The sequence below is a fragment of the Hypanus sabinus genome, chromosome 9 (assembly GCF_030144855.1).
Source record: "Hypanus sabinus isolate sHypSab1 chromosome 9, sHypSab1.hap1, whole genome shotgun sequence".
Taxonomy (NCBI): domain Eukaryota; kingdom Metazoa; phylum Chordata; class Chondrichthyes; order Myliobatiformes; family Dasyatidae; genus Hypanus; species Hypanus sabinus.
Genome location: NC_082714.1, coordinates 91621854 through 91640208, shown reverse-complemented (window position 1 = coordinate 91640208; position 18355 = coordinate 91621854). Strand labels below are relative to the sequence as shown.

The 18355-nt window shown below is 41.3% G+C and overlaps 1 protein-coding gene across 10 annotated transcripts in view; it reads left to right on the top strand.

Moving 5' to 3' along the window:
* Window positions 1–18355, top strand: part of pogzb (pogo transposable element derived with ZNF domain b) — a 119577-nt gene that overhangs the window by 73804 nt on the left and 27418 nt on the right. For 8 of the 10 annotated variants that reach the window (XM_059980201.1, XM_059980209.1, XM_059980204.1 and 5 more), the window contains 7 exons: window positions 3527–3886; window positions 5478–5666; window positions 7002–7102; window positions 7339–7631; window positions 12350–12507; window positions 12673–12773; window positions 14677–14823. In XM_059980201.1, coding sequence (XP_059836184.1) covers window positions 3527–3886; window positions 5478–5666; window positions 7002–7102; window positions 7339–7631; window positions 12350–12507; window positions 12673–12773; window positions 14677–14823 — 1349 coding nt within the window. The remainder of the gene's footprint in view (window positions 1–3526; window positions 3887–5477; window positions 5667–7001; window positions 7103–7338; window positions 7632–12349; window positions 12508–12672; window positions 12774–14676; window positions 14824–18355) is intronic. The other 2 variants (XM_059980205.1, XM_059980203.1) reach the window with 1 other exon arrangement.

Below are 18355 nucleotides of genomic sequence, written 5' to 3'. Positions count from 1 at the left end.
GAGGATTTTCGCTTTTACGAAAAAAGACACCCACTTTAAACTTGTGTTTACCCCGAGAAAGACTAACCTGACCGTGAAGCCTTGTGCGGGCAGGTGCCAATTTTTTTCTCTATAAATTGGTTTTGGCTCAATCGTCCCGATTCTGTTAAGTGAAATTACACTGTATGTTCATTATTTCTACTTTATATAGCTGTATATTTATCATATCATTCCTGCTTTTACTATAAGTTGATGTTATTTTAGGTTTTGTGTGCTATTTGGTATGATTTGGCAGGTTATTTTTTTTAAGTCTGGGAACGTTCAAAAATTTTTCCCATATAAATTGATGGTAGTTGTTTCGCTTTACGCCATTTCAGCTGATGAACAGTTTCATAGGTACGCTGTACCTTCAGGTAGTGGGGGAAACCTGTAGTGGCTAATGGTGACATTGAGGTTCACAAGCCAGCTCCTCAGGAAAGTTATTGGGTCTTTCTGATTGCACTGAGTAGAAAGTATGTTACTATTGCCATTGGTGATCCTGAGGGAAACCCAGTTTCCCTTGGGATCAATAAAGTATGTCTGTCTGGTACAGAATCCCAGCCTGATAGACTGAGTTACTGTTGCAGTTGACTTGTGGAGAGGAGGTGTTCCCAGTATCCTGTAGCTAGTTTCAAATAATGCATTAGCAGTAAGCATTCATTATTTCTGAATTTAGTGGTGTAAATTGTTAAACAGAGCTCTCAACAAATCTGATCACTTCCACTTGGAACTCACTCTGATTGATTGACTGGCTATCAATAGTTTTAGCAACACTATTACGTATAATGAGACTTTCTTCCTTGTAAAAAGAATAACATTAGTACAAGTAGCAAGTTCAATGCTCCCAGGCAGTGAGAGAGTTATTCTGTTATTCAAATCATTAATGCGTGTTTATTTTAATCAAATCCTTCAGTAATTTTGTTTTTTTTTGGTAAGCACGTAGGAATGGGAAGGTATTTTGTATTTGTAATAGCACAGGGCATTGTAATAACACTCAAAATTCTAGAGGAACTCAACAGGTCAGGTTGCAATGCATTTTTGTTAGCTTTAGTCATTTTGTTCCATGGCTTTTAAATTAATATTTTACTTAACCTTTGCAAAATCACATCAGAAGTGCATATTAACCTGCTATTTGGTTCTAAAGAAAGCGATGTTGGGAATACAGCTAGTCACAAAATCAATATTGTGGGTGAGTGTCCTGGAGTTCCTGAAGTTGAAATCTTTGACAGCAGCATGTTCATCCTTTAAGTACTGAAGCCAATTTGTACTATGCTAAGTGACCATTTGAGACTTTTAACTGTTTGACACCCAAGTTCAAGTGATTAAAGGAACCTACTCACGCCTGCCCAGCACACTGCTGAGAGTGAGGGAGTAAATGTCACATTATTGTTGCTTGATGTTGATGGTATTTCAATAAAATACTAACTTTCACAGCTGTTTACATTGTTTCCATCCAAATGTTAATAGCCCCCATACTTCGGTTTCTGCAAGGCTTGTTAATATTCTCCTAAATCAACGAATTGTTGGTTCCATTGGAATGTAATCACAGAAGAACTGCTTCAGAGTGTTGCATTTAAGTTTAAGTTCATGATCAGTTCTTCAAATGTACAATCTGAGTCGTCCTGTGGCTGCTGCGTTACTGTAACTGCTAACTGGATTGTGGGATTTGAATCCAGTCCTCAGCACGTACTGTTTTGACCTCATCCATCTTTGCTAACTGCTGGCAATTCAGCAAATCAATGAGGGGAGTAGCTTAACAAGTGCAGATATGTCTCAAGCCACCTTGACGTGAAATCCATTTAAAGACTAAAATGTTTCAGCTTACTTTAGAACCTTCCATAAAATATTTGTTTAGAATGAAAAGATCTGATGTAAATGTATTTTTTGTATGTGGAGCATCATTGTGTGTTGTATTTCATGCGTGTTTACTGCAGTTTTAACAAAGTACCCTGTAGCCAGTGTGTTAGCTGCCTTTATTTGGAGTTTCAGCATGTCAGTCCTTCCATTTCTCACTCAACAAATTAGATCTTTGCCTCTTTGCTCTGAAATATATCATCTTGAGTTGAATTCCAAAGCCAGGATGAACAGTGAGGATAGTGAGGGTTGTACTTCTGGTTTTCATACTGTGGGTGCACTCACATTCTGTCATGGTGAGTAAAGAAAAGACTATTTGTTTTATCATTCTACTGTTAGAGAGTTTATACCAGGGGTGGGCAAACTTTTTGACTTGTGGGCCACAAAGGGTTCTAAAATTTGACGGGGGGCCGGACCAGGAGCAGATGGACGGAGTGTTTTGGTAATACACCTCATAAGAGAAAATAAAATATCATGAGATATGTAGAAAACATGTGCTTTAATTTCAATTGAAAATGAACAAATGTATTACAACAAAATATCTGTCCTTGAAGTCCCATGGTATTTAGCTATTTATTGAAATGACTTTTAAAACACTGAAAATTAAATGAATAAAATACAGCTTTTTTTAATAGTGACAGTTATTATTTTAAAGCACTGAAAATTCTGTTATCCTTCAAGATATTATCATCATCACACTCCTCCTGACTGTCTTTATTTCAAAAACGGTAGGAGATGCAGGTCTACTTGTCCTGCTCCTTCTTATTCAATTGTCCCCTGTGCCAAAATTCAACAACGACCAGCACAAAGACAGAACAGTGACAGCGCGCCAGTATGCGGAGCGTGTTATTTGATCTGGAGCGCATTTTTTATTTTGAGAACGTACGTGCACCTGCGCACTACTCATGTCCATCACTTAACAGAAATGACATGTAACATGTAAGGCTTATTGAAAAAAATATTTTCAAATGCATTTTTTACATAACACAACGAAGAAACTTATTTTTAATTTCAGTGGGAACAGTGTTGTTGGTCTCCCTTTTTAGCCAGTGCATCAAAGTCTGGATTTAGTTTTGTTGTGGCGATTCTCAGGATGGATCTGAGGTGTTGGTCAGTTAACTTGGATCTGTGGCTGGCTTTGTTGATGTTCATGACGCTGAACGCATGTTCACACAAATAGGTTGAGCCGAACAAAGAGTAAAGCGCAAATGTGGAGTAATACGCTGCACCTCAACAAAGGTCAATGTATATAGAGTGCATCATCTATTGGGAAAACGCCAGAATTGCGGGGGAAAAACGTTAACAAGGTTTATTAATATAATTTCATCAAGTTCTGTGGGCCGGATTAAAAAGCTCAACGGGCCGCATATGGCCCCCGGGCCGTAGTTTGCCCATGCCTGGTTTATACTGTAAAGCATCTCACAGCTACTACTTACGCATTTACTGCCAGTTACCTTATGTACAGACACTTCTGTGCTTAGCATCACTTTATGGACCTATTGTGTTTTTATTATTGTGTTATTGGTTTTTGTACTGCATCGAATCTGGAGTAATAATTATTTCATTCTTTACATTTGTTTACTGGAAATGTCATTAAACAATCTTGAATTTTATAAGTATATTTAGACTTTTTTCTTTGGCTTTTTCTGTTCAGCAGCTACACAGTTTGTCAAGTCAGCAGTGGGTGTTCCTCAGCTGTGGTCCCCCGTCACATCTATAAGACCTGCGACCAACACGTTCCCTGGCTCAGTCACCACAGTGATTCCAGCTGCAGTGACCATCAGGAGCACAGTGCCACCTGTCACTCAGAAATCAGCAGCACAGACGAGTCCAACTCAGTCTCACCTGCAGCCCAAGTGTTTGACACAACCTATGTCTTCCCCTCAACAGCCTCAGCCCCACTCTCATGTTCAAACTCCATCTCAGCCTCGCCCTCAGATCCACAGCCACTCTCAACCCAACATGTTGCACCATCCACATTCTCTTCAGCTTGCGAACCACGACCACAAGTTAGGTAAGTGGCTGCAGAGAAATTTTTCGAGAATGGTCCTTGGGTAACCAGAGAAATTAATGAGGGTGGGCACCTTCTTGGAGAAGGTTGAAATGTTTTTTAAAAAGTAAATGGGATGGAGGAACAACACCTCGTATTCTATCCAGATGGCCTCCAACCTGGTGGCATGAACATCAATTTCTCCTTTTGATAATTCCCCCTCCCCCTTCCCTCTTCTGTTCCCTACTCTGGTCTCTCACCTTTTCTCTTTACCTGCCTATCACCTCTCCCTGGTGCACCACCACCTTCCCTTTCTCCTATAGTCCACTCTCCTCTCCTGTCAGATTTCTCCTTCTCCAGCCCTTTTGCCTTTTCTACCTACCTGCCTTCACCTCTCACTTTCTAGCTTGTCCTTCCTTTCCCATCTTGAAAGTTCGCAGCCCTAAACACCTGTTGTTTATTAATTTCCATAGATGCCTGCTGAACTGAGCTCCTTTACTATTTTGTGTGTGTATCATTGGTAATTTGATTTTTACATTTAATTAAGCTAAGAAACAGGCCATCTCTGCCCTTCTAGTCCGTGCCGATGCTTACACTCACCTAGTCCCACTGGCCCACACTCAGCCCATAACCCTCCATTCCTTTCCTGTCCATATACCTATCCAATTTTACTTTAAATGACAATACCAAACCTGCCTCTACCACTTCTACTGGAAGCTCATTCCACACAGCTACCACTCTTTGAGTAAAGAAATTCCCCCTTGTGTTATCCCTAAACCTTTGCCCCCTAACTCTCAAATCATGTCCTCTTGTTTAAATATCCCCTACTCTCAATGGAGTGGTAACTAGATGTTTAACTTCCATATCATGCTGTAGGATGCCAGCTGATGAATAAGGACAGCAGGAAAAGTCTTTCCATTCATCCCACTTGTTTGGTATCTTTCTTGTGTCACCATGATATCCTCCCTCCCTTGGCTTTCTAGGACAGAGAACCTGATTTCAGTCTGATGTCTCCTTCAGCAGCTTGGCTGAGAAAACCAACTCTCCCATGCATCAGAATGGGGATGAGTACTTGTGTTACTCTAGTCATGATCAACACCTGAATTGAGGCTACTTCATTGAAGATTTGAAGTTCAAACCAAGCTGTAGTGAAGTGACCAAAAACAGAGTCCCAAAGTATAGCTCCTAAGTCAAACATGTTCTTAAAAAATGAGCTCTCACAAAAAAACCCATTAATTTTATGCTACAGATTGCTATGTGACAATACTACAGATTTGCCTGGTGGTTAAGTTGGATTTCAGTAGTGAGCTTGGGTTGATAGAAAGTTGGTGCTGATATGTTGCAAGATGCAGTGGTAATGGTGTAGAAATGGTTTGTGGCAAATCTGTAAATGAACACAAGCCTCACCTGTAAAATACTCCAGCCACTCAACATTCAGGCACATTGGACTCTTAAGTGTACCCTCCCTCGAACAGATTCAAGGGGTTTCTTCAATATTCTCTGCAAGCTAAGCTGGTAAATGCATACCCCAATCCATGGGTGTCCATCTGCTGCCTTTTTTTTGATGATGTGGATAGGTCCCATTTTAAACACATTTCTTTCTTTAAATTCCCAGTTAACTTCCTCCAGAACACTAGCCTCATTCGAGTGAAGACATCAGAGTCCACAACTCCAGAAATCAGGCCGAAGCCTGAAGAAGTGGTGAAGAGCAGCATCCTTCCACCAGTGCAAATCACCACAACCACAACTGCAGCCGCTCACATGATGCACAAGAACACACTAAACAATACAACTCCTTTCAAATGTAAGCATTGCTTCTAACTACATTTGTCTATGCCATTATCTTTCGTTATGAGTTAGTCTTCCCCCATTTAAAGTTACAGGTCAAGAATTTGTCAATGGTTTTGTTTTGGGAGTAGTGTATCTGGGTGAGTGTTGTTACTTGGGGAAGTGTTTGTGAAAGATCATTAAGTCCATTGTACGTACATTTCAATTTTTTCTCAGGAGAGCCTGTTCTGCTTTGTATCTCTAAATATGTAAATAGCTTTGCAAAGGAAAGATTATTAATTTCAACAATGAGTGCTGCTCCTGGATTGTTCTGAAAAAACTGTAGTTAATAACTTGAAGGAAGGAGATCAGTAGTCCTTCCATGTGGCTCTTAAAGCCCATTGCTAAATTGACCTAATAATCCACTTAAACTAAAAGGAAAAATTCGGATGGATGATAAATGTCAGCTTCAATAAAAGAGGCTCCTGCTCCTGCCTTCTAAAATCTGGTTATCTGCTATTTTAATCAGTATAAATAAGGTGAAAATCCATGTTTTTTTTAAAGGTGGGGGGTGTCAGGGTAGAATAACAGTTAGCATGATTGGGGCATCTGAGTTCAATCTCGGTGTCCTCTGTCAGGAGTTTGTACGTCTTTCCCATGGAATGTGTAGATTTTCTCCAGTTAGTAGCTTAATTGGTCATTGTAAATTGTATTGTGTTTGGGCTAGGGTTTTTTTGGGGAGAGGAGCTGGGTATTGTTGGGCAGTGCAGCTCAAAAGCGCTGGAAATGCCTATTGCACACTGCACCACTCAGTAAATAAATGTTCAGGTAGATGAGTGCCTTGATAAACATTTAATTAAATAAATATTTAGATAATACCCATTTAAATAAAAGGTATTCAATGTGTAACTTAGTTTCTTTATCCTCTACATTATAGACAATGTTGTGAATGTTGCTGCGGGAGTTTTAGAATTCTAATACAACACACAAAATGCTGGAAGAACTCAGCAGCATCAGTGGAAATGAAGACTGAAGAAGGGTCTTAACCGGAAAAGGTGACTGTTCGTTTTCGTAGATGCTGCCTGACCTGAGTTTCTCCAGCATTTTGTGTGCTTTAGATTTCAAGCATCTGCAGATTGTCTGATGATTTCGAATTATAATGTTGGTTATTGGTGGAAGGTTTCAATATTTAATAGTGTAGATGCCTTTGAAATCTGTGGTGTAGGGAACAAAGTGTACTAGTTGTTGAATTTTAACCCCTCAGCCCCTTCCCCCTCTGTTTCTGATATTCATTGTGCAGAAATTACTTCGAGCCTAGCAAAATTGCTGCAGTTGTTTTGTTAAACTTCTCTTTTTGCCTCTTTGTATGTAGTGCCTGAAAGCAATATTAACAATGGAGTTCCCATCCCAAAGGATTGTCCTAAATGCAACATTCATTTCAACATTATGGAGTCTCTAAGAGTTCACATGGCTGTAAGTAACTTTTGGTTCAGTTAACTTTATTTCAGTTATGTTTTAAAGCTCAGGGTCTCACTATTTTAAATAAAATTTCATTTCAACTTACTCCATTTACCTTTTTCCTAGGTTTTATAGGTTACGTAAGTTTTTCTCCTAAGAGATTTGACTCCTTTCTGGCATAACAATGAAATCTACACAATGAGTTGAAGATTGTTACTGCTCTGTTCCTTACTAGACTTTTCTTTTTCCAGTACTGCTGTCCCCAGCTGCTGAATTCTTCAACGCCCACCAAGAGCCCTCAGCCACATCCAGCCCCGCCCCAACCTCAACCCCCACCCCCACCCCCACCTCCAACCCCACCAACATCAACGCAACAGCCACCTGTCAAGCTTGCTGAGCCTAGCCAAGGCAAGCTCATCATGTTAGTGGATGATTTCTACTATGGGAGAGATGAAGGCAGCACCTATCAGATGCTTCATGAAATGAAGACCAGCACAACTTTCAGATGCCTCAGCTGCCTGAAGCGACTGAAGAACAACATCAGGTGTGCTCTCAAAGTTTAAAGTAAAATTATTATCAAAGCACATGTATGTTACCATATATAACCCTGAAATGTATTTCTTTGCTGGTGTACAGCAAATACAACAAACAAAATAGAATCAATAAAAGATTGTGTCCAACAGGATGGATGAACGACCAATGTGCAAAAGACAGACTATAGAATAAAAGAATAAATAATCATTCTGAGAACATGAGATAAAGATTCCTTGAAAGTGAGTGCATTGATTGTCGGAACATTTCAGTGATAGTTGAATGAAGTTATCCTTTCTGGTTCAAGATGGTTGAAGGATAATAACTGTTCCTGAACTTGGTGGTGTGAGTCCTGAGGCTCCAGTACCATCTTCCTGATGGCGTCAGCAGCAAGAAGAGAGCATTGCCTGGGTGGTGGGATTCTCTGATGATACTTTCCTTCAACAGTGCTCTGAGTAGGTGTGTTCATTGGTGGTCAGGGAGGCATTTCCCATGATGGACTGGGTTGTATCCCTTGTTGGATTTTCCATTTAAGGACTTTGGTGTTTCCATCTGACTCGCACCTCATGGTTTCACAAGGCCAGTGTGCTTAATAATAGCCTAGATAATAGAACTTCAAGAAAGAATAGGTGTATGGGACTTATTGGATTGCTCTCCTCTTGAAGAGTCAGCACATACATGAGGGTCCAAGGACCATGATGATTCTATTATTATATGTGGATTAAGCATTGGGAAGACCTTAAGGAACAAGAGCAGAATTAGGCCATTTGGCCCATCGAGACCATCGGGAATTAATGATCAAAGTCAATGTTAGTGCGTTTATTGACACATGCACAAGTGTCATATAAGCAACATTCACAAAAAAAACATAAATTAACATAAATTTCTTAAAAGAAAGAAGACAATTAGAACAAAAAAGTCAGTTTTATATTCCTTGGGTGCCTTAAGCCTTCACTTTTCAAGAAGGGGTTTCATACAAGAAAATACAAAGAGTGAAAACCCCTAAGACCTTTGTCATTTGCCAGAAATCCCTGACCTTTGATACTCTTGGAATTTCTGTTTGGTCAGGAGAGTTGGGTGTTTTATGGAAGTCACCACTTGAGCAGTGGGAATAGTTGAGGCATGCTGTAGTTGATGAGATCTGGAGCTGGAGCAAAATTGCACATTGAATCTGGTATTGCACTATGGTTGTATGGTTTATGATGATCGCGTGCTTGCACATAATTCATTGTAGCACATCCAGCAAAGTATTGACGTTGTCAACAAGCTTGTAGTTATCATCTGAACAGCTGAACAAAGACACATTATTCCTAGTTTGTAGTTTTTCATGAAACTTAGCTTGAGTTCAACATACTAGTGAATAGGAACAATGAGTGCAGGGCCATTTTGATAAAGGTAACATCTCTTCAGTCACTAAATGAGCTTTGCTTGGAAGACATTATACTGTTTGGGAAATAGAATTGACCAAGGATGAAAGGAATTGGGGGGAAGGTGAGACAAGTATAAAAGCTGGCAGGTCACATTGCAGTTGTGTATTCATCTGGAGTGTCATGCATAGTTTTGTTGTCACATTACAGAAAGGATGTGGAGGATTTTGCAGAGGTTGCTAAATGTATACACTTGAGCATTGTTTGAATTGGAGAGTATTAGTTATAAGGAGAAGTTGGACAAGCTGATTGTTTTCAGTGGACTATCGGGGCTAGAGGCAAATGATAAGTAAATACTCTTAGAAATACTTTTCTGTAGAGTGCTAATGTCAAATACTGGAGGGTATAGGTTTAAAAGGGTGATATTTTCAAGGAGGTGTGAAAGTGAGTCTTTGTTTTTTTAAGAGTGCTAGTTGCCTGCAGCACACTGCCAGAGGAGTGCTGCAGAAGCAGAGTAGAGTTTGATGTACATGTGAACAGGTAGGGAATAGAGAGGTACATACTCTGGACTGTTTGCTTCAGTATTCACCAGGGGAAAAAAGACCTCGACAGTTGTGGGGATGACTTGCAGTGGACGGAAATGCTTGAGCATATAACCATTAAGAAAGAGATGTGCTAGAGCTTTTGAAAAGCATTAGGTTAGATAAGTCACTGGGACCAGATGAAATGTACCCCAGGCTACTGTGAGAAGCGAGGGAGAAGATTGCTGAGCCTCTTGCGATTATCTTTGCATCATCAGTAGGGACGGGAGATGTACTGGAAGTTTGGAGGGTTGCAGATGTTCTTCCTTTATTCAAGAAAGGGAGTAGAGATAACCCAGGAAATTATAGACCAGTGAGTCTGACTTCAGCGGTGGACAAGTTGAAGATACTAAGAAGCAGGATTTGGAGAGAGAGATCTGATTGGGGTAGTCAGCATGGCTTTGTTAAGGGCAGGTCATGCTTTACAAGCCTGATTTGAATTATTTGGGGATGTAACAAAGCACATTGATGAAGGTAGAGCAGTGGATGTAGTGTATATGGATTTCAGTAAGGCATTTGGTAAGGTTCCCTATGCAAGGCTCCTTCAGAAAGTAAGGAGACCTTGCTTTGTGGATCCCAAATTGGCTTGCCCACAGATGCAAAGGGTGGTTCATATTCTGCATGGATGCAGTGGTGTTCCGCAGGTAACTGTTCTGGGATCCCTCCTCTTTTGTGATTTTTATAAATGACCTGGATGAATAAGTAGAAGGGTGAATTAGCTCGTTGATGACACAAAGATTGGGGATGTTGTGGATAGTTTTGTGGGTTAGAGGGTTAGTCAGAAGTTACAGCAGAACATTGATAGGATGCAGAACTGGGCTGAAAAGTGGTAGATGGACTTCAACCCAGATAAGTGTGAAGTGGTTCATTTTGGTAGGTCCAATTTGAAGACAGAATATAAATTGTAAGACTCTTGGCAGTGTGGAGAATCTGAGAGATATTGGAGACTGTGTTGATAGGACACTCAAAGTTGCTGCACAGGTTGATGGTGTTATTAAGGTATATGGTGTGTTGGTGTTCATCAGCTGTGAGATTGAGTTCGAGAACTGTAAGGTAATGTTCCAGCTATATAAGACCTTGTTAGACTCCACTTGGAGTACTGTGTACAGTTCTGGTCACCTCACTACAGGAAGGATGTGGATACTATGGAAAGACTGAAATGATTTACAAAGATGTTGCCTGAATTGGAGGGCATACCTTGTGAGAATAGGTTGAGTGTACTTGACCTTTTCTCCTTGGAGTGACAGAGGATGAGACGTGTACTGATTGAGGTATTTAAGATGATGAGGGACGTTGATCATGTGGATAGCCAGAGGCTTTTTCCCAGGGCTGAAATGGCTAACATGAGGGTGCATAGTTTTAAGGTGCTAGGAAATAGGTACAGAGGGGTTGTCAGGGGTAAGTTTTTCACACAGAGAGTGATGGGTGCATGGAATGCACTGCTGGTGCCGGTGATGGAAGCAGATACAATACGGTCTTTTAAGAACAAATAGGTACATGGAGCTTAGGAAAATAGAGGGGTATGCACTAGGGAAATCCTAAGCAGTTTCTAGAGTAGGTTACATGGTTGGCACAACATTGTGGGCTGAAGGGGCTGTAAATTTCTATGTTCAGATGGGATTCATTGTATTAGCATTGTGGGTGGCACTGACATGGTGGCCTGACCCTGTACTGTTCTAAATACATTTGGCCCTCCTTAGCCGCGAGGGATTGGTTCTGGGACCTCTTGCGGATACCAAAAAACGTGGATGCTCAAGTTCCTTATTTAACCTATTCCAGTGCGGTGAACTTCAGGACCCAGCAGAACCCCTGACCTTATTTATCGTGTCTCAGAGCAGTGGTCTTTAGGACCCAGCGGAGCTCTGAATCTGCATCTGAATCTGTTTCTTTTCACGAAAATAATCATGATCATGATTGAAAATAAAGTGATCGGAAAGAGGTGAAACGCCATCTGTCATTGGAAAAGCGTTAGGCTACAGTCAGTCAACAATCAGAACAATTTTAAAGGATAAAGTGAGAAAGGCCCTGCCCCGATGAAAGCTACAATGATTACTAAGCAATGCAGTGTTTAATTATTGAAATACATATGTTTCTTAAGTGTTTTATATGCATAGAAAGGTAAAATATATACTACATACGAAGACACGTTTGACTAACTGACGCTAAATAATACTGGATGTAACTGTTCTGACTTACTTAGTAAGCGAACTTCTGGTTTTTTTCAATCCTGATCCACGATAACCCACACACATCCTCCCGTATACTTTAAATCATCTCTACATTACTTATAATACCTAATACAATGTAGATGCTATGTAAATAGTTGTTATACTGCATTGTTTAGGGAATAATGACAAGGAAAAAAGTCTGTACGTGCTCGAACAACGAATGCTGGAAGAGCAGCTCTGGTTTCTTGATTCGCGGTTGGTTGAATTCACGCATGCGGAACTCGCGGATAAGGAGGGCCGACTGTAGTTTCCTTGGCCAGCAAGTGTAGTTTAAGTTCAGCTAGGTATGATGCAGGACTTTTAATTTTGAAGACTAAACCTGGAGGTTTTGGCATGGCGTGGTTTAGTAGCACTACGGGGGCTAACTGGGTATATATTGAATACAAGCTTGTGAAGTACTTTTATCCTATACATTTTATAAGCAGATACACAGTCAAAGAGGAAACTGCTGGTGGGTGAGTTTTACGATGGTGAGCACTGGCATAGGGCATTTTGTTGCATTTTTAAAAAAATTTCCTCTGCCATCAGTTAACAACTGAAGTTTATTTACTACAGGTTTATGAACCACATGAAACATCACTTAGAATTGGAGCAGCAAAATGATGAGAGCATTGAGAACCACACTACTTGCCAGCACTGTTTCCGCCAGTATGCCACTCCTTTCCAGCTGCAGTGCCATATTGAGAATGTGCACAGCCCCTACGAAACCACCAGTAAGTACTGCTTAGTCCCTATATTCTTTGTGTAATTCAGAGCAGGTGAATTAAGCAAAAGGGAGGGGGGATTGATCATTATGTTTGGGGATTGCAAAGTGGGCGATTGTGAGAGTTCAGGCTACTGCATGTCAATTATTCCTTACCTGTTCTCCTTCATTGTAGCAAAGTGCAAGATCTGTGAGCTGGCATTTGAAACAGAACAACTTTTCCTGCAACACATGAAGGATACTCACAAACCAGGAGAAATGCCGTATGTCTGTCAGGTAAATCTCATTTCTCCCTGTCATTCATACCTGCCGCTTCAGTGCTTTTCCTGGAAATGGAGTAGCTTAGCTCAGTTGGAAAGTCAGTGACCAGTAAATGAGGAAGCCCTTTACTGGTTTTTGAACATCCTCATCTGGGCTTCTACCTCTTCAGCATCAACTTGAGTTGCTGGAGAACAAGTTTGTTCACTACAAGAGATGAAACAGTTCAGGACAGTTCAACTTCACTTTAAAGACATTGGAACCAAACATGCGAAGCAAAGACTAATCAGTTTACAAAGTTAATGTTGCGTGTTTAGTGCACGAAACAGGATGAATTTTTACCCAGCTGTCTTTACAGCAGTGGATTCAATTCAAGCTGTTTTCGTCCGTCAGGGTATTGGATTATTGGAGGTTTTGTGTCCCAGTTTGATGAAAAGGGACACAATGTTCCTATCAACATTTCTCAGATTAATGGTCATTGCTGGATCATTTGGGGCACAAAAAAAATTATTTCCTTTACTTCATTTGGGAAAAATGCTTTGTACATTTCAAACACTTTGTATGGAATTGTGCATAATTATTTTTGCTCACTTTTTCTGTCGAAGGTACTGCTTTGTGCTGGGAAATAGTGCCCTGGGTTAACATTTCAAAAGGAATATAACTGACTAACTAGGAATTTAATGGGTTGCGAGTTTTGCTGCATGATTTCATCTGTGGTAGATGGTATGTAATATGGAAAAATGTGACAATGTCTACACAATTGGCAAAAAGTTTACATTTCCAAAGTTGAACATTGATACTGTAGCTTTTAAAGTAAATAGTGTTGCTTCTAACTCAAAATTTGGAATACAGAAATTAAGATCGCTTGTATGAATGCTAGGTGAGACCACACTGAATTACTAAATAGACTTGTTGCCTCAAATTTATATAGAAAGCATGTGACAGATATTGCAACCTTGTTCCTGGAAGGGTAGGTTTGCCATAAGAGGATAGATTGTATAGGTTAAGCCTGTGTTTTTTAGCATTCAGGGGAATGTCTATTCTGAGTGCAACTTAGAATATTGTTGAAAGGCTTATCGCCAGGAGTCTCAATCTCAGGATCAGGATTAGGCTATTTGTGAATGAGCTGAAAAAGTGTTTTCACTGAGAGTGGTGAAGGTTGTTTAGTAATTATTGGATTTCAGATTGAGGGACAAGGATAGTGAGGTGGAAGATGAACCATGATCTTGAGTAGTTAAATGGCTGTCTGTTGTTCGTTCTGTTCAGTCCATACTGCAATAATGAAGCAAATTAAATTAGAACTGAGACTCTTCTGGGCAGGTAGAATCGATGAGGTAATCCAGTGCATCTACTCCAGTGAAAAGGATGTCAAATGGAGTGAATGCTGATTCACCCATCATTTGGTTCAAGTTCTGGATCTTCTTTACCAGCAACACAATGGGGAAATTCTTCTCCTCTCCATTACCATGACCCTCTCAAGGAAAGTTTAAGGATGGTTAATAAATATTGGACACTGGTGAATATAATGGCACAGTAATACAACACTTTACAGTACAGGCGATCCAGGTTCATTTCCTGCCACTGCCTGTGAGGAGTTTGTATGCTCTCCCTGTGACCACATGAGTTTCTTCTAGATGCTCCAATTTCTTCCCATGGTCCAAAGATGTACTGGTTTGTAAGTCATCCTGTGATTAGGCAAGGATTGCTTGGCAGCTTGGCTTGAAGGGCCTACTCCATGCTGTAGCTCAATAAATAAATAAAGGAATAAAATGTACTATCTGTACCCCAGATAGTATTCGTGGCTTAAAGCTGGAGGTTTATGGTAAAGGGATGGAGTGGTAGTAACTGGGGACTTGTATACAATTGAGAAACTATTCTTCAGTCTACTGAGGGTGTTTTAAGTATTGTGTTATTTCTCTAGGTATGCGAGTATCGCTCGTCGGTATATTTGGAAGTGGATAGCCATTTTCGGATGATTCATGAAGACACTAAGAATTTGCTTTGCCCATACTGTCTCAAAGTGCTAAAGAACAGTAATGCCTACCAACAACACTACATGAAGCATCAGGTGAGTGTCCCTTGCTACATGTCCTTAAGTGATTTGAACTATTCCTGAGAGCCTTGAGATGGAGAACAAAGGTTTTCTCTCTTTCCTCTACTTCTCTACAGAAGTAATTTGATTCTTGAGTTGCGTTAGCAGTCAGGTTTATTATCACAGTTTTAAATGACTTAAATTTGTTGAACAGCAGGATGTAGTGCCAAAGCATAAAGTTACTATAAATTACAAAATATTGCCAAAAAAAAGTAATAAGGTAATGTTTATGGGCTGATCAGAAATCTGATGGAGGGCAAGAAGTTCTTCTTGAATTGTTGAGTGTAGGTCTTCAGGCTCCTGTACCACCTCCCTGATGGTTTACTGTCAAGGGGGTGGCATGTACCAGGTGTTGAGGGTCCTTAATGATGGGTGCCACTTTCTTGAGACAAAGCTTCTTTAAAATGAACGCAATAAATTGAGAGGGTTGTGCCTGTGATGAGCTGGCTAAGTCTGCAGTCCTGTGCATTGGATCATCCAGAACAGGTGGGGATGCAATCACTTGGAATGCTCTCCACTGTACTTCTGTAGAAATTTGCAAGAGTCTTTGGTGACATACAAAAAACTCCTTGTACTCCCAATAAAGTAGAACCACTGGGATGCCCTCTTCACGATTGTGTTAACATGTTGGACTCAGAATAGATCCTCCAAGATGGTGACACTCAGAAATTTAAATCTGTTCCGACTTTTCACTGCTGAACCCTCAATGAGTACTTGTGTGTTTTCCTGATCTCCCCTTCCTGAAGTCCACAATCAATTGTTGTGACATCACTATCTATCTCACTAGCCAATCTATCTTGCTCCTGCAAGCCGCCTCATTACCACCTGAAATTTTGCAAACAACTGTAATGTCGTCTGTGAATTTATGGATGGTATGTGAGCTGTTCCTAGCAGTCAGGGGTTTGGAGAGAGTAGTGCAGTGGGCTAAGCTTAGATCCCAGAGGTGCATCTGCATTGATCCTCAGCAAGAAAGAGAAGTTTATATCAATCTATCCTGCCTGTGGTCTCCCAATGAGGAAGTAGAGGATTCCCTTGAAGAGGGAGGTTTAGAAGCTTGGTGGTCAGTGCTGAGGAGATAATGGTGTTGAATGCTGAGCTGTAATCAATAAAGAGCAGCTTAACGTGTCTTTTATTATCTCAGTGCCCCAAAACAGAATGGTGAACCAGTGAGATGCATCCACTGTCAATCTGTTGTGGCCAAAGGCGAATTGCATGTCTCCAGGGTCCAGCAGTTGATTCAAACCATAACCGCTTCCAAGTGCATACTGCCTTCTTTATCCTTTAGCGGCCTCACCTTCATTCTTTTCATCCTTCTGTTCTTCACGTATGCATAGAACACCTTGGGGTTCTCCTTAATCTTACATGCCAAGGCCTTCTCATGCCCCCTTCGAGCTCTCCTAAGTCCTTTCTTAAGGTCCTTCCTGACTACCCTATATTTCTCATGAGCCCCTCCTGCTTCCTGCTTTCTTATATCTAACATATGCTTCCTTCCTCTTGACAAGTTGCCTCATGTGTTTCGTCAGCCATGGTTCCCTTTTACTACCATTTTTTCCTTGTCTCAGTGGGACAAACCTATCCTGAACCCAGCACAAGTGGTCCCTAAACTTACTCCACATTACTTCTATGCTTTCACCCTTAAACATCTGTTTCCAATAGTTCCTGGCTCATCCCTTCATAGTTAGCCCTTCCTCAGTTAAGCACTTTCCCATTTTGTCTGTTTTCATCCTTTTCCATGGCTGTGCTGAAGCTAAGGGAGTTATGGTCACTCTCACCAAAATGCTTCCCCACCAAGAGGTCTGCCACCTGACCAGGTTCATTACCAAGAACTTGATCCAGTATGGTCTCTCCTCTTGTTGGCCGGTCCACATACTGTGTCAAGGATCTTTCTTGAACATGCCTGACAAATTCAGCCCCATTTATCCCCCCTTAGAGTCAGGAGGTGCCAGTCCGTATGAGGGAAGTTGAAATCACCCATAACTACAACCCTGTATTTCCTGCACCATTGTAAAATCTGCCTGCTTATCTGCTGCTCTGTGTCCCAAGGGCTATTTGGGGGCCTATAGATTATTCCCAGCACATTGATTGATCCCTTCCTATTTCTGACTTCCACCCACACCAACTCAGTGGACATCCCCTCTAACTGGCTACATTTGTTTTGACCCCTGCCTGTCCTTCCTCACCAATTCAGAACACATCCATCATGCCTTTTCCTTCTACCCTAATCTCTGCACTCACATTCTGATTCCCACCCCCCTGCCAAACTAGTTTAAACCCTCCCCAACAGCTCTAGCAAATCTGCCCGCCAGTATATTGGTCCCTTTCCAGTTCAGATGCAGCCTGTCCTTTTTGTACCTTTCCCAGAAGAGATCCCAATGATCCAGAAATCTGTACCCCTGCCCCCTTCACCAATTCTTCAGCCACGCATTCATCTGCCATAACTTCCGGTTCCTACCTTCTCTATCTCGTGGCACAGGCAGCAATCCTGAGATTACCTTGAAGTCCTGTTTTTTAACTTCTTTCCTAACTCCCTATATTCCTTCTTCAGGACCTAATCCCTACCCACATCTATGTCACTGGTCCCCACGTGGACCGCGACATCTGGCTACTCACCCTTTTTCCTGAGAATACCGAGAACTGGATCCGAGATAGCGCAGACCCTGGCACTAGTGAGGCAACAGATCATCTGGGATTCAGCTCTCTCTCAGAGCCTCTTATCTGTCCCCCTAACTATCGAATGCCCTAGCACTACTGCTCTCCTCTTTTCCCTCCTTTGTTTCTGATCTGAGGGTCCAGTCTCGGTGCCAGAGATGGACCACTACAACTTGTCCCTGGTAGGTCGTCCCCACCAACAGTATTCAAAACAGTATACTTATTGTTGATGGGAACGGCCACAGCGGTGCTCTCTCTTTCTATCTATTCCCCTTCCCTCTCCTGACAGTCACCCAGTTCTGTCTCCTGACTTTTAGGGGTGACTGTCTCCCTGAAACTCTGATCTATTACTGCCTCTGCCTCCCAAATGATCCAAAGTTCATCCAGCTCCAGTTCCCTAACTCGTTTTGACAGGAGCTGCAGCTGGAAGCACCATTTGTTTTGTAGGTGTAGTCGTCAGAGACAATTGTGCTATCCCTGACTTCCCACATCCTACAATCGGAACACTGGACTTCTCTGTCTACTGCCTCCATTACCAACTCCTAAGTTAATTAAATTAATTAAAGAAACTTACCCAGCCTTACCTCACTGGGAATAAGCTCGTCATCTGCCTCTTCTTGCCGAAGCCTCTTGAGCCAAAGCCTGAAAGCTCCACTCACTCACTGGCCGCACTGCTTGAACTATCCCTCTTTTTATTTGTTCGAGTTTTTCAATTTTCGATTGCCCAGTCAGCTGCTTTCTGCTGAGTCTGAGCTATTCAAATCTTGATTGCCCAATCAACTGCTTTCTGCTGAGGAGGTTGGGGAGGTCCTAAATGAATACTTTGCTTCAGTATTGATCAGGGTGAGGTCGAAATAGA